General features: G+C 34.3%; 1 protein-coding gene across 1 annotated transcript in view; it reads right to left on the bottom strand.

The window, feature by feature from the left end:
• Positions 1 to 24835, bottom strand: part of LOC124080573 (unconventional myosin-IXa-like) — a gene marked incomplete at its 5' end in the record, with an annotated part of 209726 nt that overhangs the window by 48664 nt on the left and 136227 nt on the right. The window contains 6 exons of the mRNA XM_058573300.1: positions 6329 to 6376; positions 13783 to 13971; positions 15798 to 15914; positions 16430 to 16653; positions 19749 to 19891; positions 24117 to 24229. Of these exons, the coding sequence (XP_058429283.1) occupies positions 6329 to 6376; positions 13783 to 13971; positions 15798 to 15914; positions 16430 to 16653; positions 19749 to 19891; positions 24117 to 24229 (834 nt within the window). The remainder of the gene's footprint in view (positions 1 to 6328; positions 6377 to 13782; positions 13972 to 15797; positions 15915 to 16429; positions 16654 to 19748; positions 19892 to 24116; positions 24230 to 24835) is intronic.

Below are 24835 nucleotides of genomic sequence, written 5' to 3'. Positions count from 1 at the left end.
TATATTTTTGTTGATCTCTTTGATTTCTGGTTCAATGAAAGATACCTAGATTCTTATATCCACTTCTGCCTCAAACTTTTGCAGCATGCAGTTTACCTTGAAATATAGGAAGAAAACACATATGAAACTGGACAATGTGAGAATATTTTAATAATCTCTTCAGACAATGATTCTATATTAAAACTTGACAAATGGTTATTAAGGGCTACTTAAAATATAAAATAAAAAAATATACAAATGAACTCTAATATTCTGTAAGATCTAATGCTCTGGGTTTCATTGATTTAAAACTTGCAAGGCATAGTGGTGCATGCCTATAATCCCAGAAGCTTGAGAGGCTGAGGCAGGAGGATCAAAAATTCAAAGCCAGCCTCAGCATAAATGAGGCGCTAAGCAACTCAATGAGTTCAATACCTAATACCTCCTGCCAAAGAAAATTAAAACTTAAGGGAAAAAAAATTAAAACTTTAAGGAAAAAAAAGTGGGTGGGGGGACTCAAGATAGCAGATTAAAGGCAACCAGCACTCATTGCCTTCTTCTTAAGATATAAATCAAAACAAACGGAGAGCAGCTAACCACCAAGGTGTGTAAATGTGGGAAAATACTGAAGTTCAATGGAGAAGACAGAGACTTTGAATAGTGAAGAGAGGGTAAGACAGAGTGCTCAGTGCTAAATATGTGGCAGTACAGTAGAGAATGAGGGTAGAGGTGAAAGAAAGGAGGAGAGACTCAGAGAACATAGGTAGCATAGGACTCAGCACAGTGCAGAAGGACAGTCTGAGAAAAGACAGTGGACCTGAGGATCCACCTACCATTCTGGCCCATTCCGCCTACCTCCCAGCATATACTTGTGGTGCTGTAGCAGGGAGTCATTCTGAGAGGGTCTTGTCTGAGCTTGCTGCTCTGGATGTCAAAGGTCCCTGCATTTATTTGACCCTGGGAACCCAAAGCAAATACTTATAGACTGAACCCGTGAACATCTGATTTGAGAGCTACTTTGGCTCCAGGTGATAGTCTCTCTAACTAAACTGCTGAGAATCCTGTGTGGCAGGAAACCACTCTAACATCTAAGAGTACCAAAGTTACTTTCCCTTTAGGACCAGCAACTTAGAAAGTCAACTATGGGAGTTGGGGGAATTAGCCACCATGTGATTCCACAATGGCTGCTAGGTATTGGAATACCAGAGTTGTTGAGTGTATGTGGTAACTGTCACTGTAGCCCTAGTTATAGTCTCACAGCATTTCCCTGCCCTGACTTTTTTTTTAAAAAAGTGCTGGAGACATTGATGCACTGAAGCTACCATATCAGCTCTGTCCTATGAATGCAGAAAGCAAATAATATTGTAATAAATCTCTGCCAGGAAAAGCTCTGGGTTCTGCCCTAGCCCATAATGGCCAGCAGGGCAGGTGATAAGTATTACTATTGGCTCCAATTACAAAACCCTTCTGCTGGTTGCCTGGCAAGCAACACAAGAGAAAAAAAAAAAAGATGAATAAACCAAAGCCAATGCTGTCTCCAAGAGACACATAACATATAAGATCACAGAAAGATCTGTTTAGCCCCAGCTATGAACATCCACTCTTATAATTAACCACTTTGGTTACAGAAAATTATTATTTTTTATTAAGACTCTTTTGATTATACCTATTTGGTTTGAATTTTCTTCTTTTTCTTACCCTGTTTTTTTTGGTATTTTTAGTTACACATGACAGTAAAATGTATTTTGACATATCATACATACATGGAATATAATTTCTCATTCTGTGGTTGTACATGATGTGGAGTTAACAGTGACGGTGTATTCATATATGAACATGGGATAGTTATATCCAATTCATTCCACTGTCTTTCCCATTCCTATCCTCCCCGTTCTCCCCCTTTAAATATTTTCTTCCTTTCTCCATTTAAAAATTCTTTAATTGGATCTTTTTCTTCTTCATCTTTTCTCCCTTTTTATTTTTATTTAATGGTAATTTGCAAAAACTTTTAACTTTTTCTTAACTCTTCAGTTTATCCCATATTATTTTTGTCCCTTCCTTTTCTATTTACATTGGTGTTGTGGTTGTCACTGCTGCTTGTTTCTTTCTGAGTATTGCTGGGGATTGAGCCCAATGCTTCAAGCATGGTATTGGTGCTTTGCTGCTAAGTTGTACCCCCAAGCCCAAGTGAGAGAAATTGTATTCTAGTCCCACTCAAACCTTAGTTGGCACCTCAATGTAAATACTGGAGGACATAAAAGGCCCCAGCCAATCACCTAGTCATGAGCAGGCATAGCTGGGGAGTAGCTCTAAAGTCTCACTCCTGGTCATTCACTCCCAGAGCAACAACAGAGAGAAATAGGATGATTGTTGTGGATACTACACCTGTGAGGTACCTCAGCACACCTCACTCATATACTCTTTAAGGCTGCACGCTGCTGACAAGAATAAAGTAGTAATCACAGAGAGTGTACTTCATATTCTCTGCTATCTACAACATATCTTCCATAGGATCCCCATTCTTATGAGATCTCAGAAAGAGTGGGTCATTCAGGGTCTGAAATAGCATTTTTTTTTTCAAATAAAATCTGAAATATATTTTTGTAAAAAAAAAAATCACAGCCAAAAAAGCCACAGGGGAACGAAACTAAGAAGTCCATTTGGAATTAAATTCAGTGTTATACAACAAATTATTTCCCAGGGAAAGTCATTAAAAAAAAAAAAAGCTGCTTCCTAAAAAGAACCTCACAAAAAAGTGGAAGATATTTCTAACCCAAAAGCTGCATAAATCACACTAGGGAAACAAAAGAAATATGAAAAAAATTGAGGCAATATGGCTCCACTCAGTAATTGATTCTTCCTAAGATTTTAAAGCGGAATGAAGATTTTAAAGTGGAATTAAGACAGTTATAAGAACAGAACATACAGATCTATGGGGAATCATTAAAGGATGAAACACACACATAATAGAAATAGATAAGGAATTTGAGCTACAGGTTAAAGGTATAAAAAAGCCAGTCAGTGAAATAATAGCAGAATACTATTATTTAAGTATTATTATTGAAGATACCATTCAAATACAGGAAAACTCCAAATAGGCATGACCAAAAAAGAAATCTCCAGGGTTTCTTACAGTTGAACTACCCAAAGTACAGAACAAGAAAAGAATATTTAAAGCTTCACAAAAAAGTACTGAGTCACAAAGACAAACCCATTATAATAACAGATTTCTCAGAAACTCTAAGGGTCGTAGAGCATGGAATGATGTATTTCAAAAAGAAAATAACTTCAACCTATGTAACTAGATCCTCCAAAGTTATCCTTCAAAAATCAAAGAAATCATAATAACCTTACAAGAAAAGCATAAACTAAAGGAATGCATGACCACCAAACTAGTACAGAGGATACTTGAAAGACTCTTATACCCAGCAAGATAAGTACAGTCATGAGAGCTTAAGAAAGTATAAATCTCATTAGAAGAACAGATAAGCAAGTGAGAATTAGGAATAAATCAAACATGGTTAATTCAGTCAACCATCAAATCTCCACAACAAAGGAGAAGGTAATCAACATATATTATTCCAAATAACCAGAAGAAAACAACAAAATGATAGGATCTAGCATATACTTTTCAATAATATCCTGAATGTAAATAGTATTAATTCTCCAACTGAAAGATGCAGATTAAAAAACAAGACCCAACAATTTGCTGCCTGCAAAAAACTGACATCATCAGCAAAGACATTCAGACTGAAAGTAAAAGGTTGGAAAATGATTTTGTAAGGAAACAGAATCTGAAATTAAGCAGAAATAGTTATACTCATCTCCAACAAGCAAACTTCAAGCCAAAATCAGGCAGAAAAGACAAAGCTAGTCACTATATATTGATAAAGGGAACAATCTATATAGAAAGTATAACAATTGTAAAAATACATGGACTAGAAGTTGGAGCACTTAATCTTACAACACAAACATTACTAGACATAACGTAAAGGAAAAGATAGACCTCAATACAAAAGTAGGTGACTTAATTCCTAATTCTCACCAATAAATAGATAATCATACACACAAAACAATCAAAATAAGAATTAAATTACACTAGAGATCAAATAAACTCAATAGATACAGAATATTTCAACAGTTGCAGAATACACATTCTTTTTATCAGCTCATAAAACTTTTTCCAAAACTGATCATACTTTCAGGCAATAAAGCAAGACTAATACATGGAAACAAATAATTTCCTGCATCTTTTCAGATCATATTAAAACATATAAATCAACAGAGGGAGAAACTATATAAACACATGGATATTCAACAATACACATTTGAAGAATAATAGGTCATTGAAATCAGGGGAGAAAAATTTTTTTTTCCGGTTGTATATATTCACACCATTTGTGTCTTCACACATGTACTTAGGGCAATGATGTCCAACTCATTCCATCATCTTTTTTACCCCCTTGCCCTTTCCCTTCTTCTCCCTCCCTTTGCCCTATCTAGAGTTTGTCTAATCTTCCCCATACTCCCCCTCCCAACTCCACTATGAATCAGCCTCCATGTATCAGAGGAAACATTTGGCATTTGGTTTTTAGGGATTGGCTAACTTCACTTAGCATCATATTCTCCAACTCCATCCATTTACCTGCAAATGCCATGATTTTATTCTCTTTTATTGCTGAGTAATATTCCATTGTGAATATATACACCACATTTTCTTTATCCATTCATTTACTAAAAAGTCTATGATCAAATGAAAGCATTTGAGCAATTAGGCAAGGGAAATAAATAAAATTTCCAAATATACTACAAAGCCATGGTAAAAAAAAAGTATGGTATTGGCATAAAAACAAACACAAAGAACAGTGGAACAGAATAGAGAACTCAAAATCACGAATCTATAGCCAAATGATTTTTGACAAAGACATTAAAAACACACAGGAGGAAAGACAGCCTCTTCAACAAACAGTGATGGGACAACAAGACATACCCATGTAGAAGGTTGAAATTAGACTGCTACCTTTCACCCTGTATAAAAATCAGCTCAAAGTGGATAAAGACCTTAATGTAAGACTTGAAACTTTGAACCACTAGAAGACAACCTATGGGAAACATTTCCACATGTTTTAGCATATGTACACAATAGAGTATTATTTAGCCACAAGGAAGAATGAAATGTACATAGAAAAATGGATGAAGATATCATGGAGATAATCATGTTAAGCAAAATAAAACAGACAAGGAAAGACAAGTATCACACCTTTTCTCTTGTGTGGAAACTGAAGAGAGAAAAAGAGATGACCTAAAAATAGAAGAGGGACTTGAAGTGCAAAGAAAGAAGAGGGCAACAAAGGGTACTGGGAAAGGTGAATTCAAACACATCACAATATTTGCATGTATGGAAATGTCACAGGGAAACCCATTAATCTGTACAATTGATATGAGTTATTAATTAAAATTAAAGAAAAATAATGATGAGCTATACTCAGAAAAAATATTTGCAAGTTATATATCTGATAAAGAACATCCATCCAGAATATATAAAGAAAGGTTATATGCAAATATTAAGACAACCCAATTAAAAAGTAGACAATATATTGACCAAACATTTCAGCAAAGAAGTACACACCTCCAAGAGATATATGGAACCATGTTTTAACACCATTACTCATGAGAGAAATGTAAATTAAAAGGATAGTAAGATACTACTTCATCACCAAGGATAGACAATAACAAGGGTTGGTGAAGATGTGAAGTGACTGGAACTTTCAGAATTTTGCAGGTGTGATTCTGAAATGGTATAGTCACCTGGAAACAGTTCGAATTTTCTGAACATTTTAACTGTTGAGTTACCATTATGCTAAGAAGCCACATACAAAAACCATATGAGATTCCATTTACATGAGGTGTTCAATAAAAGCCAAACTAGGGGCTGTGGTTGTGGCTCAGTGGTAGAGCGCCTTGCCTAGCATGTATGATGTACTGGGTTCGATTCTCAGCACCGCATATAAATAAATAAAATAAAGGTCCACCAACAACTAATAAAAATATATTTTTTTAAAAAGGCCAAACTAGATCTAGTTGGAAAAGAGATCATAATTTTACCTTTAAAATAAGTAAACATTTTCCGTTTTCTGCCTTTTAGTAAGCTACCATTGAAAACAAATCCAGTCACTGAAAGCATGGCACATTAGTCATTCAAAATTTTTCTAAAGACATATATTATTACTTCTAGATGCCTGGTAAACCTATTCCTTAAATATATAAAAAGAAATACTCTATTATGTGTTTCAAGCTATTATCCTGAAAATTTGTTGTTTTGTATTATGAAAAACAGGTTATAACTTACCAAATCGGTTTCTTTTTTTCTTCTTTTCTTTCTTTCTGTTTTTGGCACCTAGCAGAAAGGGTGGGGATAAATATTATTTTTGAGATAACAAAGATTAACATACTTTCTTCTTTGCAAACATTGAGTTGTTTGTGCAATAGGTACAGTTCTTCAAGAGGAAGAAGTATAATGCTAATAAGCAAGTTTGAGAACATTTTAAGTTGGTAAAACACAGTGCTAATAAAAGCATCAGAATACAAGGATACTTTAGAGATTATTCTCTCTTTTATTTCTATTTTTTGGTATGGGAACTGAATTCAGGGGCACTCTATCATTGAGCTACATTCCCAAGTCAATGTTTATTTTTTGAGACAGGGTCTCACTAAGTTGCTGAGATTGGCTGTCAACTTGGGATTCTCCTGCCTTAGAACCATGCCCATTTGAGACTCTTTTTGAACCTTGCTTCTGTTCATAAGCCACACCAGTATTCATTAAATTGATTATTTTAATCATTAATCAAGTGATTAATTTTTAAAATGTTCCACATTTTGGATCTGAAAAATTCTACTACAAAGGTAAGTTATCATTTGGAACAAGGAAATTCTCTTTTACATATAACATTTCCTGATAACCCTAGTACAGAAAAATATAAATCTGCCCTTTAAAACTTGTAAACAAGCTGGGTGTGGGATTAAGGCAGGAGTATCCTAAGTTGAGGCCAGCCTGGGCAATTTAGCAAGACTGTATGTAACTTCAAAGAAGAAGAAATATGACTAGTCAATAAATATATGAAAAAATGTTCAACATCTCTAGCAATTAGAGAAATGCAAATTAAAACTACACTGAGATTTCATCTTACTTCAGTCAGAATGGCAATTATCAAGAAAACAGGTAACAATAAATGTTGGTAAGGATGTGGGGGAAGAAGATGCACTTATACATTGCTGGTGGGACTGCAAATTGGTGCAACCATAATGGAAAGCAGTATGGATTTCCTCAGAAAACTTGAAATGAAACCACCATTTGACCCAGTTATCCCACTCCTCAGTATTTATACCTAAAGGACTTAAAATCAGCATACTTCAGTGACTCGGCCACATCAATGTTTATAATAGCTCAATTCATAATAGTTAAGCTATGAAACCAACATAGGTGATCTTCAAGAGATGAATGAATAAAGAAAATGTGGTATACAAACACAGTGAAATATTACTCAGCTTTAAAGAACAATGAAATTATGGCATTTACTGGTAAATGCTTGGAACTAGAGACTATCATGCTAAGCGAAATAAGCTAATCCCAAAAAACCAAAGGCCAGGTGGTCTCTCAAACCAAAGGCGGATGCTGACTCACATTGCGGGGGGGTGGGGGGGGGTTCCCACCAGATTGGACAGAGTCGGGGGGAGGGAGAAGGAATGGGAAAGACAACAGAATGAATAAGATGTATTCTATGTTCATATATGAACACATGACCAGTGTAACTCCACATCATATATAACTACAAAAATGAGAAGTCATACTCCATGTACGTATGATACGTCCAAATACCTTGTTCTGTCATGTATAACTAAAAAGAATCAAAAAAAATTTTTTAATGACTGTCAAAATAAAATTAATCTCCCAGGATGGCCAAAAAGAAAAAAAGAAAAAAGAAAAAACAAAGGAAGGGAAGGGAAAGCTAGACAAGAAATTCAGCTTCTCCATAGTTCAGAGATGAAGCAGTGAGAGAACAGCTGATCAGAGAGGTGGAATGACAAAAGGAATGCAATAAGACATAATACTGGAAAGTGAAAGAATTGGAAGTCTTAGTTCCTGGAACAGAAAATAGGAAAGAATTTTTTGACTCTAAACCCTGAGCATGGCTTTTCAAGGGGGAAGGGTAAAAAAGGGAGAAAGAGGGAAAGGTAAAGTTGACAGGATTACTTTGGTAAAAATGGAAGAGAACAAAGTCATCTAGTTAAGCTGGGGTAGGAGATTCAAAGCCATTTAGTAAGCAAGAAGTGAAGAACATATCTCAAATTATTGGGGAAAATTGTGAAGCCATATTGTAGAGACCATAACTAAGCCTGTCTCACTAGAAGGAATTAAATCTACAGAGTCTTTATCCCATCTACAAAGAGTAGCAAACACTATCACAGCATTATAGCAAATGCCTTCAAAATGAACTGTTAGACTAATATGTATAGAGGGATCACTTTTATCTGAAGGTTGCTGATACCACCCCCACCCCAACAAGCGGAAAGTGTGGTAGAGTGGAGCAAAAAAGCAAGTAACTCTCAGGGAGTATGATACATAGGGAGCAGCAAATGCACCAGCTGCTAGCCACAGCTGTGTGACAGACCCTCTCCTGAGCACACACAGACATGAGCCTGCCAATGGCTAGGCATGATAGTACCTACACAAGCCCCAGTAGGCAGAATCATCCTGTGCACCAGTAGTTCCATGCAAAACAGGAGTGGCACACAGATATATACCCCACATACACTGGCTACCACTGATTGCACCTAGATGAGAGCAGCCTCTGTGTATGTCCCGGTAGCTAACTTCGGCAGAAACACTGTATATGCCACTGAAGTGTCCCTCAGATGCCTGCCACATAGAAGCAGCCCACGAATGTGCACCCAGAGATGTTGGGTGCAGAATGTTAAGCAGAATGATGTGGACATGATGTTGCACAAGCCTCAGCAGCTGGCAGACGCCACCCAAGCCCCAGAAGTGCTGTACTTGCCAGAGGTAGCCTGCATATACATGCTCCACAGATACTGTTCACAGCCCAGCATGCTAAGAGGCAGGCCCACAGATGTGCAAGCCCTAGCTGGGGGCAGCTACCCTTTACCTCCCATGAGCCACTCAGCACCATGACTGTTGGGCCACCATGTTCTGCCACAAGTTGCCATGCTCCCTGAAATCTACATGGGTGAGCTCACACCTATTTGGTAGTTCTGGGTGCATAAAGCATTTCTACAGGTGGGCACACAAGAGAACATTCCCAACCAGGAAAAGATCTGATCACTATGCTACAAACAGGGGCCCTCCTTCCAAAAAGTAAATAGGTGAACAAACACACCCAAGAACAGAAAAAGCCTCCCTGATTTGCATCAGAGGTAAGTTAATGAGGTTATCCTCTATGTTCAGAAAAACATAGAGGGGGTATGGGTATGGGTATCAGGAAGGTTCAATAAGAATGTCTTTCCATAGTTTGGCATGAAATAACTTAAATCTCTCTAGTGTTAGATTTTCATTTCACTGAAAATAAAAAACTATCTTCTGGGGGAAGATAATCAAAATACACAAGAATTGTAGGACAGCTTTAACAGACCAAACTTAAGGATTATTGGTATAGAGGAATAAATAGAGATACAGGCTAATGGCACTGAAAGCCTATTTAGTGAAATAACAGCAGAAATATTTTCAAACCTTAGAAATGAAATGGGCATCCAGATACTAAACCATGACACATTTTAATTAAATGCCAAATATACAGAATAAACCTCAAAGATAAATGTCAAGTAAACCAGTATGAATAACAAGATTGCGTAGAAGAAACCTTCATATCCAGGAGGTCTTGGAAGGATGTATCAAGTCCTCATGAAAAAAAAAAAAAAAACCCAACCAAGAGTGCTATATCCAGCAAAGCTATCCTTTAGAATTAAAGGAGATATATAAACCTTCCAAGATAACCATGAACTAAAAGAACTGATAACTACTAAGCCAGCAATGCAGAAGTTACTTAAACAAGACCCAAATCTAAGTTGCTTACAAGAGACACACCTCACAGGCAAAGACATAGGATAAAAGTGAAAGGATGGAAAATAATATTCTATAAAAACAGAAACGGGAAAGCAATCAGGGTAGTTACTCTCTTTCCAACAAAGTAGACTTCAAGACAATCAGAAGAGATAAAAGAAGGTCATTATATAATGATAAAGGGAACAACTCAATAAAAAGATATAACAATAGATAATGTTTATATACAAATATCAGTGCAACTAATTACATTAAATAAACACTATTTGACATAAAGGCTCAGACGGATCCCCCAACAGTAATAGTGGGTAATTTCAACATTTCTCTCTCACCAACAGAGCCATTTAGTAATAAAATCAGCAGAGACATTTCAGACCCAAATCTACAGAACATTTCATTTCGTAACAGCTGAACACACATCATTCTCAACTTTCTCCACAAAAGACCATACCTTAGGCCACAAATTAGCAAATACAAATATAAATATTTAAATCTTCACATCTTATGAGATCATAATTGAATGAAATTAGAGATTAAAACCAAGAAAAACCATAGAAACTAAACACATGGAGACTGAACAACACACCTGTGAATAATGAAGAAGTAAGATCATGAAAAAAAATTCAGGAGAGAAACTTAAAAATTCTTAGAATTGGAGGCTGGGGTGGTGACTTAGCGGTAGAGTGCTCGCCTAGCACATGTAAGGTCCTGGGTTCAATCCTCAGCACCACATAAAAATAAATAAATAAAATAAAGATATATATAAAAAAAATTCTTAGAATCAAACAAGAATAGAGATATAGCATACCAGAATCTCTGGAACACTATGAAAGCAGTTCTAAGAGGAAAGTCTTCAAAGTTCTGCAAAATAACAACAATTTCATAACCTTCATAACCAGTAGAAGGAAAGAAGTGACTACAGTCACTCTTCCAGTCAAACGGAAATTAGTGATATAGAAAACAATAAAATACAATGGATCAACACAATAAAAGTTGGTTCTTTGTAAAGATAAAAAAGATTAGTAAACCATTAGTCAAAGAAAAAGAAGACCCAAATTAATAAAATTCAAGATGAAAAAGGAGGTATCACCACAGACATCACTGAAATCCACAGGATCATTATTTTGAAAATTACATTCCAATAGTTTGGAAGATGTAGAAAAAATGGATGTCTGGACATTGAACCAAGAAAATATTAAAATATATATATAAATATATGTAGGAAAAATATAAAAATATACAGGAAAAATATAGAAAATCTAAGCTGAACAGTAATAAGTAATGAGAAGAAGGAGTAACAAAAATCCTTCCAACAAAGAAAAGCCTAGGACCAGATGGATTTTCAGGTGAGTTCTATCAGATCTTTCATAAAAAAACTAATGCCAGTTTTCTTCAAATCATTCCACACAACAAGAAAATGAAACTACAGTTGGTGAACATAGATGCAAAAATCCTTAATAAAATATGAACAAACTGTACTCAACAATACATTAAGAAGATTATCTACCAAAATCAAATTTGGCTTTATTCCAGGGATACAAGACGGTTTAACATATGCAAATCAATAAACATAACTCACCACATCAACAGAATAAAGGACAAAAACCACATGGTCATCTCAATAGATGCAAATTAAAAAAAAGTCTTTGACAACAAATTCAGCAGCCATTCATGATAAAATACTTAAGAAACTAGGGCTAAAAGAAACCTATCCTCAATATCATAAAGGTTATATATGACAAACTCAAAGCCAACATTCTACTGAATAGGGAAAACTGAAAATACTTTCTCTAAAATGAGGAACAAGACAAGGATGTTCATTCTCACCTCTCCTATTCAATACAGTACTTGAAATTTTTTCCAGAGCTAAGATAGAAAGACCGCCAAGGATCAGAGTGAGGCAGAATTAATACTGTTAAAATGGCCATATTACCAAAAGTGATCCACAGATTCAATACAATCTTCACAAAACTAGAAAAAAAAAAAGTCCTAAAATTCATATTGAAGAATAAAAGACACAGAACATCCAAAGCAATTGTGAGCAAAAACAGAAGTACTTGAGGCACCACAATATCTGATTTCAAATTATACTACAGAGGTAAAATAACAAAAAACAGAATAGTACTTGCATAAAACAGACACATAGATCAAAGAGAACACAGAGACAAACCCACATAGTTAGTCATGTAATTCCCAGCAAAGGCAACAAGAACAACAAAAAGATTTTTTAAAAAATAGTGCTGGGAAACCTGAATATTCTTATGTAGAACATTTTCAACAATTAGTGAAATGCAAATCAAAACTACACTGAGATTTCATGTCATTCCAGTTAGAATAGCTGCCATCAAGAATAAAAATAAGAGGGCTGAGATTGTAGCTCAGTGGTAGAGTGCTTGCCTAGAATTTGTGAGTCACTGGATTCAATTCTCAGCATTGCATATTAATAAGTAAAATAAAGGTCCATTGATAATTAAAAAATATTTTTTAAAAATACAAAAAATAAATGCTATCAAGGAAGTGAGAAAAAGAAAAACACATACTGTTGGTGGGATTGCAAATTAGTACAACCACTATGGAAATCAACATAGAGGTTCTTTAAAAGACTAGGAATGGAACAACCACATAAGCCAGGTATACCACTCCTCAATATTTATTCAAAAGAAAGTCAGCATACTATAATGATACATGTGTACCCATGCTTATACCAGCACAATTCAGAATAGCCAAATTATGGAACCAATCTAGGTGTCCATCAACAGATGAATGCATAAAGAAAAGTGGTGTACATACAGAGTGGGGTTTTATTTAGCCATAAAGAAGAAAAAATTTGTGGGAAATATTAAATGAAATAAGCCAAGCTCAGAAAGCCAAGGGTTATGTTTTCTTTCATCTGTGGAATCTAGAGAAAAAAATTTTTAAAAGGATTTCATGAAAACAGAAGAGAGACCAGCAGGGTAGAGAAAAGGATCAAGGCAGGGAGGAAGGATAGAAAGGGGAAGTACTAAAAAGCAAAATTGATCCAACTATGTTTTGTGCATTTATAAATATGCCACAATGAATCCTACTCCTACAATTATAATGCACCAATAAAAAATAATCAAAACAACAAATAGAGGCTAGGGATATAGCTCAGTTGGTAGAGTGCTTACCTTGCATGCACAAGGCCCTATTTTCCTAAAAACTAATTCAAGGGGAAATAAAACTGGTGGGTCCTTATATAAAGGCCACTAAATAATACAATGAATCACATCATTAACCATTGTTTTTCAAAAGGAAATTTCATGTGCTAATTCCTACTGAGAGTATAATCTTGAGGGTATCACACTATACTTTAATTCAATGAAAAAGGCATTCATCACAGAGAGTTTAGAAAATACAGTCTGGGCTGGGGATGTGGCTCAAGCGGTAGCGCGCTCGCCTGGCATGCGTGCGGCCCGGGTTCGATCCTCAGCACCACATACCAACAAAGATGTTGTGTCCGCCGAAAACTAAAATAAATGTTAAAAAAAATTCTCTCTCTCTCTCTCTCTCTCTCTCTCTCTCTCTTTAAAAAAAAAAAAGAAAATACAGTCTGATAAACTTAAAAGAATCAAGTTTGAAGGAGCTAACACTAAATTGATGTGTATCTATAATGTTTTATTCACAAACTAGTTGTCCTAAACAGTTTTTAAAAGGATTCATAACTGAATATATCAAAATACATGTATATCAAAATATATCACATTTACCTTTGTGGCTGTGCTGTCTGATGTCTTGAAATCATTCATGTATTCATCTAAAAACACTTTGAAAGTGTTGACCCAAACTCTCACTGGAGATTCACTCCAATCACGCTGCTCAAGCCTCATGGTCTTTTCCAGAATCTGTTCAAACAGTGCGTAGAGGTCTTTATACCGTATGCTTTTACCATCATCCATCTAATAAAAAATAGAAGAAATGTAAAGTTTTATGAAGAGATTCTTTAAACACAGAAGATTGATTAAACTTTTAGTGGTAATATTTAGAATAAAAATAAGGATCTGATGAAGTTCTTCATGAGCAGGCTGATGAAGTCATGTGGTATCTATAAACTTCTAAGTTTATATAAAAATAAAACTTCCTAAGTTTTAGTCAAAGCCTAACAGTTAAACAATGTAATAAATAAACAAAACCTGAGAACTGCTCCCTTACATCTAGCTTTTTAATTTTATCTCTAAAGATTATTTGTGTCTCTCTTACTTATTTCCCCCAAAATGAACTTTATTTAGAGAATTCTACCCTCTAAATAAATACTTGTAGAAAATACTTGATTCTTTGCTTAATGACATAACAGGTAACCTTCTTTATCTCTACTTATCTGAAGAAGAGTGGCATCCTTAGAAAACCACAATATTACTTGCAAAGTATCTAAATGGAATTCCTTCTAACTTGTTTAAAAGAATCTGGAATCTTATGAGAAACAAAAAAAGCTTTTCAATAATGAAAAACTATTGTGAATATTTAAAATTTATTTCCCTCTTCAGACTTAGAGACTAACCTTTTTTTGATACAGTGTTAGAAAATCACTATTATGCATTGCCTAGGAAGATCGTAAGACTGAAACCAGCCTTGGCAACTTAGGGAAAAAAAAGGCTGGGAGTATAACTCGGTGGTACAGTGTCTCTGGGTTCAATCCCCAGTACCAAAACAACAACAAAACAAGCAAACAAAATAAAAACCTTATGCTGATGAAAATATAAAAATAGAGTTTACACTAAAAAGTTTCTCTGATTTCTCTTTTCACAATGAACTGAAGAATCTACTGAACAAGGCTGGATGTGGTGGGGCATGATTATAATCCCAGCAATTCAGGAGGATGAGGCAGGAAGATCGAAAATTTGAGGCCTGACGTCAGGAACTTACTGAGGCCATAAGCAATTCGGTGAGACCCTGTCTCAAAATAAAACAAAAAATGCTGGGGATGTGGTTCAGTGCATTCCTGGATTCAATCCCAGGTACCAAAAAAAAAAAAAAAAGATTGAACAAAAACAACAAAGAAAAATCAGTTATGAATCATTTATAAAAGATGATTTATAAACACTAATAATAATTCAATAGACCAAAGCATTATTGAGCAATAAAAATAAATTTTCTAAAATATGACAAATATCATGTGAAAGTTTAAGACAAATTTGAATGCCAGAAATGTCATACAAAAATCAATGACCATGGGGCTGGGGTTATGGCTCAGTGGTAAAGTGCTTGCCTAGCATGTATGAGGTACTTGGGTTCAATTCTCAGCACCATATATAAATAGATTAAAAAAAAAATGTCCATTGACAATTAAAAAATGTACCAAAAAAGATCCATAAATAACTTAAAAAAAAAAATCAATGGACATATGCTGTCATAATTCCACTGAGAAAAAGTAGCATAATATATTCCACACATAGGAGAACTGGAAATGATAGCTTGGCAACAGAGCTAAAAGGACTGAGAAATCAAAAAACTACAGAGCCACTGGGTGAAAAAGAATCCTACCCAAAATACCTGAATCAACATCCTAAAGACAATAAAAAAGCTCACAATATGGAAAAACTACTCAAGGAAATTTAGGGAAGGTATTAATATGAGGCATTTGGTATACTTTTCTTTACCCATAAAACACAAACAAGAAACAGAGAAATCTCTATTTGAACAAAGCCTCTGTACTATCTTCTAAAATCATTATTATTAAATTTTCCATATGTTGAATTGATGAATATCTGCTAACAGTCTAGCTTACCGCCAATGCTGATGAATAAAAGCTGAAGATATTCTGCCTAAATTCTTTTAGGGCTTTTTTAAATACAACATCCACTAGTGTATCCTTCTTGCTGTCCTCATTATCTAGGTCATGCATCTGAAGGCAACAGAAAGAAATGTATAAAATCAACTAATTAAAAAGAGACAAATGCAAAAGCTGAATTATACTGTCTTTTCAACAATGCCTGTCATGAAAGTGGAAGCTACAGGCTCTTATGATACAACCCAGGTAAAAGTATGACTACATAAGCAAACTTTTATATTAATACTAGATAATTTCTAAGGTCCCTGTGAACACTATATGATTTTATTGTTCTATTACCATAAGAACAATTCCAAATGGCCAAGGACAAGCCTTACCTTCATATCTGAAATGCAATGTTGCAATTATAGTGAACTGGAAGTCAATAATAAAGCCTAAAACCTTACATACCATCTATATAGTTGGATTAATGCATATTCTATTAATGCATATTCTATATTCTGGTAAATAACAATTTAACTTACTGAAGCATATGTAACCATCTCTGAAGAGCACATCTTATTTTTATACACATATATCCATCCATAATCAACGCTGCTCAGAGGCTTAACTCAGCAAGCAAAGTGTACCTTTTTCAGAAGAAATTCATCCATGCTCTTTAAATCACTAGTACTTGTTATGATTTGGACAGAGTCATTTTGCCAATGCACAGAATCCAAAGCCACGTTGCTAATCTTCACACTTCGCTTTCTCTTTGCCTTTGGAGAAGGCTCTTTGTTCTCTTTGAATTCTTTCCGGCAACTACCAGGTAGTTCTGGGCTCAAAGGAGGTGTTGGGTTATAATGAGTTAATTCTACAAATCAAGATAGAATACCCAAAAATATATATTTAGTAAAAAATATTGATCATCCCCATGCCCTTCTTTTTAACGTCCTTTAGTAAGTTACTGAAGGAAATACACAAAATATCTGAAAAGAAAAGTAACATTAATGTTTGTGGTCAGGAAGGTATACAATAAATCTAGATTGTACAATCGTACAGAAAATGTAAATAAGAATTATCACTACTTTTTTTTTTTTTTTGGTACGGTGATTGAACTCAGGGACACTCAACCACTGAGCCACATCACCAGCCCTGATTTGTATTTTCTTTAGAGATAGGGTCTCACTGAGATTCTTAGTGCCCCGCTGTTGCTGAGGCTGGCTTTGAATTCGAAATCCTACTTTTTCAGCCTCCTGAGCTGCTGGGATTACAGGCATGTAGCACCTTACCTGGCTAAAATTATCACTACATTTTAATGGTAAATACTATTATATCTTCCAAAGAGCTAAGGTCTGATATTGGAAACGTGGATGAAAGTGCCTTATAGAACATACAGAACATCAACCTAAATCCCAAGACCTCAGTTCCAAAGAAAAGCGGAGAGTATGCAACTAGCATATTAAATACTGACTATTAATCTAGTCTCATCTCTGCTACATCTGTTTAAAAGAATATCCAGCTATATATAAGTTTAACAAGCCAGTGAAATTATTAAATTATTAATTTTATTTACTATGTTCTATAGCCACAAGTTTCAGTGATAATAGTTGGGGATAGCTGGCAAGCTGTTAGGGAGACAGTTAACTCAACTGTCTTACTTTTGTATTTAGTATTTAGAATTTTGTTATATAACTGTCTGAATTTCTCCCAAAATTGTAGAAATAAACTGGCTTTGTCTGTAACAGTGAATTTTTCTCTGCAATTGTTTACACCAGAGATATGATTCCATGTAATCTTTACAATCTAGAACTAGACCAGACTTGTGAAGCCCCATCTGAAGCCTGTTGAGAACGTTGGCCTCTCACTTCATACATGCTTGTTTCCCTAACATGTATGCTTCTTACTCTGTCTAATGCTTCTAATTCCATATTTTTTATTTTTATTGGTGCTGAGGATTGAACCCAGCGCCTCATGCATGCGAGGCAAGCACTCTACCACTGAGCTACAACCCCAGCCTCTCATTCCATCTAAAAGCTAACTTTGATAATGAAGCAAAAGAGTGGTCCCTTATATAATAACTGCCAACTAAAGCAGGAATTGAAACAAATTAAATCTGAAGCATGACACCAGAATAAAGAATATAAAGATACAGAATATGGGGCTGGTATTGTGGCTCAGAGGGAGAGTGCTCACCTAGCATGCATAAGGCACTGGGTTCAATCCTCAGCACCAAATAAAAATAAAGATATTGTGTCCACCAATAACTAAAAAAAAAATTAAAAAAAGATACAGAATATAAGTACATTTAAATTGATATTGACTGATTTTAATTCCATTGCATAACAAGTATCCAATTATTTCAACTGGTATAGTGTCTTCTAAGAAAATGACTCTATAAAAATTGTCCATAATATTATTTTAGCATTATAAATCAAGAGCTACATTAATAAAATTTTACCCAAATGAAAATAAAAAGCTATAATTCTAATTTTTATATAGGTGTCTTTATAAAGCAAACATAATAAAGTCTGATAATATTACTTCAACTAAAATCTTTATGCATCTTTGGGATTAACAACAAAGAATATAATTATGGAAAATGAAAAATTTAGATTGATTATTGTCAACTAGACAAGATATAAGAAACTGAACACCTTGGTAATGCAATGGTAAGAAAATTCAAAGTTTTCCAAACTAAACTTGCAGTATCCACTAATTATCCATATCAGTTTGTTAGCAGATATAAGCAAAGCCACAAGACACATTTCTACCACTCCTTTTGAGCTGACAGGTGCCTCTGCTCCAGGCCATCCATTCCTAAGTCATGATTTATGATCCTTCTTCCTTGCCCCTTTATTTTGTCCTAGATATGAAAAGCTTTTGCTTACTTATTACTACTGATTCTATTCTATCCTTCCTTAAAAGATAACAGCTTTCTTCTTAGGATCTCTATTTTAGTTAGTTCTGATATTTCACCCACTCATTACCACGTACCCACCTCTGATGTATATCCCTGAAGATAATTAACATCTTTACATAGTAGCTAAAAATCTCTTTGTCATCACTCAGAAAAAGGCCTAGGAAGAAGGGGTAATCTAATAGTGGAATTATTAGAATCCTTAGAGAGTGAGTAACGCTAACTATTGGGCACTTCTGAATATGTTATTATTCATGCTCCAAAACAAAAATAATAGCTATATTATAAGGCACTAGGCATTTGGTAGACATTGACATAATAGTGATTAAGAATGTGGATTCTGGAGTTGGACTACCTGGATTCAAATCTTAACTCTTCAAATTACTATATGTGTATAAATAAGTAACTTCCTCATTGATATAATTATTATTCTCAGTTTATAGATGAGAATAATATCAACGCTGGCAACACTGTTGTCAGGATCAATTGAGTTAATACATGTAATATGCTTAGAATAGTGCCCTGCAAGTAGTAAGCACTCAAAGAGGGGCTGTTGTTGTTAATACTAATAATACGTGATTGGGCCTGGAGTCGTGGCTCGGTGGTAGAGCACTTGCCTGTCACATGTGAGGCACTGGGTTCGAGCCTTAGCACCACATAAAAATTAATAAATAAAATAAAGGCATTGTGTCTGTCTACAACTAAAACAAATTTTTTAAATACATATTTGTTAAATAAATGAATAATGGCTAAATGTTGGCAGTACAGAAGACTAAGGTTCACCTAAGATTCAAAATCATTCCTGAGGTGGTTGTTGCTTCATTGTTTTCTGCCACATATTCTTGGAGCTTTTAATATAGGAATACTGTAATTTTACTTATTAAGGAAGCATTTAACAATCCTGGTCCTACTTCATTAGAATATCTTGCCAACAGGATTGTCATTATAAATTCTAAAGAAATAGCAAACTTTCAGAAAGAGTAAATAGAAAATATAATTTTAAATAAAATTTTAAAAAGAGTCAAATAAAATTGGCTGTCAATTTTTACCATCTGGAAACTGATGAGATGGAATCACATCTGAACCAGCAAAGATTGCTGAAACCTCTGACTGAATGGCAGGTTTTACTCTAGTAGTTTTCTTCTCTCCTTGTTTCCCTTTGGCCCAGAATCTCATCTTAGCTCTCTGAGGTCTGTTTAAAAGGAGAAAGAAAGAAAAAAAAAAAAAGGTATAGAAAGAAATCAGCATGTCCCAGTGATTCTGTATATCATACTAGATTTTATAAATTTTTCATTTATGTTACCTCATTTAAATTTAATCATATTCAACCTTCAATTTTAACTTTACCTGAAAGGTAGTTTCCTCATCTTAAATATAAAAATAATAATTCTCAGAAAATTTAAATAATTTTCTAAAACAAAATAGGTACAAAGAAGTGGAACTAGGATTCCAACACAGGCTTTCTGATTCCTAAATTGATATTTTATCATTAATATCTCCCATCCAGGTTGGATTTAGCATATAGATATTATAATAACAAATAAAATACTTTAAAATAAATCATTATTAACCACCAACCACTCCAAAAAACATTACTTTACATTATTTGTAATTTCTTTCCAGTCTTTATCCATGTCAATTTTAATATCACTGCAATCATAATGTATGTATAATTTTACATCTTATTATTATTATAAACGTTTTAATGTCACTAACTTATATTCACAAATTAGCAATAGTATAATTAACAACAGCCACTACTTATGTGAATTCTTATTTTGTTTTAGGCACAATGCTAAGTGCTTATATAGGAGTACTTTAACAACTTTACTTCTAACAAATTACAAGTTGAATATCTCTAATTCAAAACAATATGAATCCCAAATGCTATAAAACACAAAAATTTCTGAGTGCTATGACACCACAAGTAGAAAATTCAACAGACTTAGGTGACAGGTCACAGTCAAAATATAGACTACAGGTGTATATGGAACTTAATTTCATGTTTAGCCTTGACTCCTATCCTCAAAATCTCTGATTATATATATGCAGATTCCAAAATTTGAAAAATCTGAAATCAAAACACTAAATGTACTAAACATTTTGAAACAGAGATAATCAAACTGTACTATAAATATTATACATGTGAAAAACTGGAGATTTAAACATTAGGAAGTGGACGTGGTGATGCACATCTATAATCCCACCAACTTGGGAGACAAGGCCAGTCTTAGCAACTTAACAAGGCCTCAGCACCTTAGCTAGACCCTGTCTCAAAATAAAAAAGCCAGGTGAGGTGGTGCACACCTGTAAACCAGTGGCTTGGGAGGCCAAGGCAGGAGGATCCTGAGTTCAAAGCAACCTCAGTAACTTATCAAGGCCCTAAGCAACTCAGGGAAACCCTATCTCTAAATCAAAATAAAAAAGGGCTGGGGATGTGGCTCAGTGGCTTAGCGCCTCTAGGTTCAATTCCTGGTACCAAAAAATAAAAATAGGGCTGGGGCTGGGGCTCAGTGGTAGCGCACTTGCCTGGCATGTGAGGCACTGGGTTCAATTTTCAGCACCACATATGAATAATTAAAATAAAGGTCTATCAACAACTATACAGACATTTTAAAATAATAAAAATAATAAACATTAGGGAACTCTCATATAGTTACCCAGTTAGTGAGAGACAAAGTTGAGAATCACACCTACTATACTATATTGCCTCTTTTAAGGGATTATATTCTCTTTCATTATATACATCAAGGAAATATCTCTAGATAATAAAAACAGCTCACACTTACTGATCATGTATTATATATACTAACCTTGTATTAGGAGGTTTATTGTACATTAACTTGTAAATACATGAGTATGTAAATAAAACTTTAAATATCTGAGCATCTATTATTCCTTATATGCTAGATTCCTAATTTTCACAACTACCATGAGAGAGAAGTTTTATTATCTGTACTTTATACTTAAGCAAACTGAGGCTTAAAGAGCTGATGAAAATGGAAGTTAAAATCAGGGTTATTTGGTTTTGGATCCCATGTTTTTACAAAAAAAAAAAAAAGAAAGAAAGAAATTATTTATCTTTTATATTCATATCTTATAAAGAAAAATGATTCTACAGGGCTTATTAAAAACAATAGCATCCCTCTGCCACTCTCTCCCCACTTTCTGCTCCTCAAGACGATCCTTTTGAATTTTTGGTTCTTCTGCTATTTAGTATTTATATTGCTATTATACCACGACCACAGATAACAATTCAGCATGTTCCACTACTCTTACTCTCTTCCACAAATACTCTAATTTTAGGTAGCTCAATATTCAGGATTTACTTTTAGAAATATTCAGTATTCATTTTTACTTTGTAACTAATCACAGATAAGACATGTAGTTCCCAATATGACCTATTTTATTCTAGAGGGTTTTTTTCTTATTTGTTCATGAAAATTGCTTTGTTTTACATTGTTCACTTTTCTTGTTTTCTTTGTATTGGGAATTGAACCCAGAAGGCTGGGGAAGCAATCTAAAACTAAGCTACATTCCCAGCCCTTTTTATGTCTTGCTATGTTGCCCAATCTGACCTCAAACTTGCAAACCTTCTGCCTCAGTCTCCTAGGAGCTGAACTTACAGTCATGTGCCAAAATTCCCAGCTTACATTTGCTCATTCTTCGACATACAATTTATTTTCAGATGTTTTTCCTTTTGTATATATCTCCTTTCAATATGTTCAAACATATTAGGTACTCCATTTCATCTTGAAGAAATGCTTCCCAGCACTTTCTAACCTGCTCCAATCTAGAGTGGTTTCCCTTACTGCTTTCATCATCATCATAGAAATTACTTTGTCTCTTTCTTTTTATGATGTATGCTTTTGGGGGGTTATGAATCTATTTTCATCCATTATGACTACTAAGCAGCCTCTTCCAATCTGGAAACTTACATAATTTAGTTCTGTGAAATTTAGTTAAATTACTATTAATAATTTGTCCTCTCCATTTTCTCCATTCTATCTTTCAAGAACTCCTAGCATGAGAATCATTAGATCTCCTAAAAACCCTGTAATTCCACCTCTTTATCTTTTTTGCTCATCTTTCTGATATGTTCTGCACTTTTCTTACAAGCTGAGTTGCTGTTTTATGCCTTCATATTTTTAATTTCAAAAGTTGTTTTTATTATGAATGTTTCTCTTTCATGCACCATGTTTAGTTTCATGGATGTAATTATATTTATTATGCAGAAGTTCCATGATAGTTGCATTCATCTGTCTGGAAGTTTTCTATCCTCTGAATAGTGTATTTTCTCCAAGTTTCTTCTTAGTTTTGGTTTCTTCATTGTAAGGCATGGTCCTCAAATGTATGATGATTACTGGTGTCTAAATATGACTAAAAGTAGATTTTTAAAATGCTGCTTAGAAACTCTAGTGTGCATTGCATTAATGAGGCTTCCAAACTATATTCTTCCTTGTAAGTTCTGTGACTGACCAATTTTACAGGAAGGGGGAGGACTAACGTCCCAAGGACTCTTTGGCCCATTTTCCTAAAGAGTATGACAGAGTGTAGGAACTAAGGAAATGAAAAAAGCTAGGGGATTTTAAATCCCCTTGTTCCAAATATGTGCCCTGGCCCTCAATGGAATCTTGTAGACTCCAAGCGATCTTCTGTTTTATCCTTTCTAGAGATAAATTTCTTGTTTTATGTTAAGACTGGGGAAGAAACTAGATACTTCCTTCTCAGCTTTACCCAAATGGTTTAGGATTCAGCTTTCTCCTATCAAGACACTCTGCTTCTAGTTTTGTGTATGTATTTTGTTTTGTCCTTCTTGTAGGGGGAGGGAGTAGAAATTAAATATATAACAGGTATACTTTCCAGGCATATGTTCTTTTTACTATGTTATATCTTATTCCCCAATTTCTGACTTCCATTATGTTTGGATACCTTGGAAAAGTCCCCTACAGTTAGTGATGAACTAGTCTACCATACGGTCATGAACCAAAAAGAAGTTTTCAGTGAGGGTCCAAATGTTTATATAACACAACATGACACAAAGGTATTTATTTGAAAATAAAAAATTCATATGCTCTCTTAAAGAGATTAGAATTATTTCCTATAAACCTTTTTCTGAAACACTTAGCTAAGGACAAAACCAAGTCCAAAGCCTGAACATATTTTCAATTTCATCTAGTCTAATCTCTTTTATAACAAAAGACCACAAGTCACATAATGATTTACAGACTTCCCCCAAATCATAATGTATATAGGAAGTTAAAGCTCAACATATGTTCCTAAACTACTATGTGTCTGTAAATATTGGTGTTTATTTTTTGAAATGTCAGTAAAATAATTAATTCAAAAGCACAGTATTTAACTATTCAGACATTAAATAAAATTATATTACTATTAATCCTGTGAATAGTTTATACCTTATATCCGAATCTGAAGACTTCTGTCTCACTGTCAACTTCGTAATCTCTCCTTGAGACATTGCCTTATGAAGTTTTACTTGTTCATCAACTGAAGAAAATCTCTGTGATGTCTGCAATAATTACATATGCAAATACTTTAAAACCAAGTAAATACATGATAGCACTATAATTAAAACTAAGGTTATAGTATTATTTGAGAATTATAGTTGCTTTTAAATTATGCAAAAATGTAATTCATATTATGCAGAGATTTTTTGAAATTACAGAACCTACTGAAAACTCTATTAAACAATGTAAAGTAATCAGAATTATGGAGAATTTGGGTCAATGAAATTGTTGAATAGGACCTACCTAGGACCTACCAGTTAACAAAGAATCTCATATAGAAAAGTAAATAGTCATAACTATTCAAAGATACTTAAATCCAATCACTTGATAAATCTAGAACACTTTGTATTGCCTTTCAAACCTCTTTTTATTTATAACAAAAGGTGGTAATTATTTTTACCGCTTAACTATTATAGATTCTCATTATATTCAGTCAAGGTTTAGAGGAGCTAGAACACATAGAAGATAAGAAAAAACAAAGAACCCAAGAATAAAGGATCATTATCATTACTAATGTTCTAAACTATAAACAATTTACAAAGCTATCAAACTGGGACCTGAATTTCAATTGGCAATTCTTGTTCCATTTGTTTACAATGTGTTCCTCT

Source organism: Marmota monax, unplaced genomic scaffold (assembly GCF_021218885.2).
Source record: "Marmota monax isolate L192 unplaced genomic scaffold, Marmota_monax_Labrador192_F-V1.1 WCK01_AAM20220418_F8-fsc00078, whole genome shotgun sequence".
In the NCBI taxonomy this organism is placed as follows: domain Eukaryota; kingdom Metazoa; phylum Chordata; class Mammalia; order Rodentia; family Sciuridae; genus Marmota; species Marmota monax.
The sequence above is the reverse complement of the archived record's forward strand: the minus strand, read 5'-3'. Positions and strand labels throughout refer to the sequence as shown.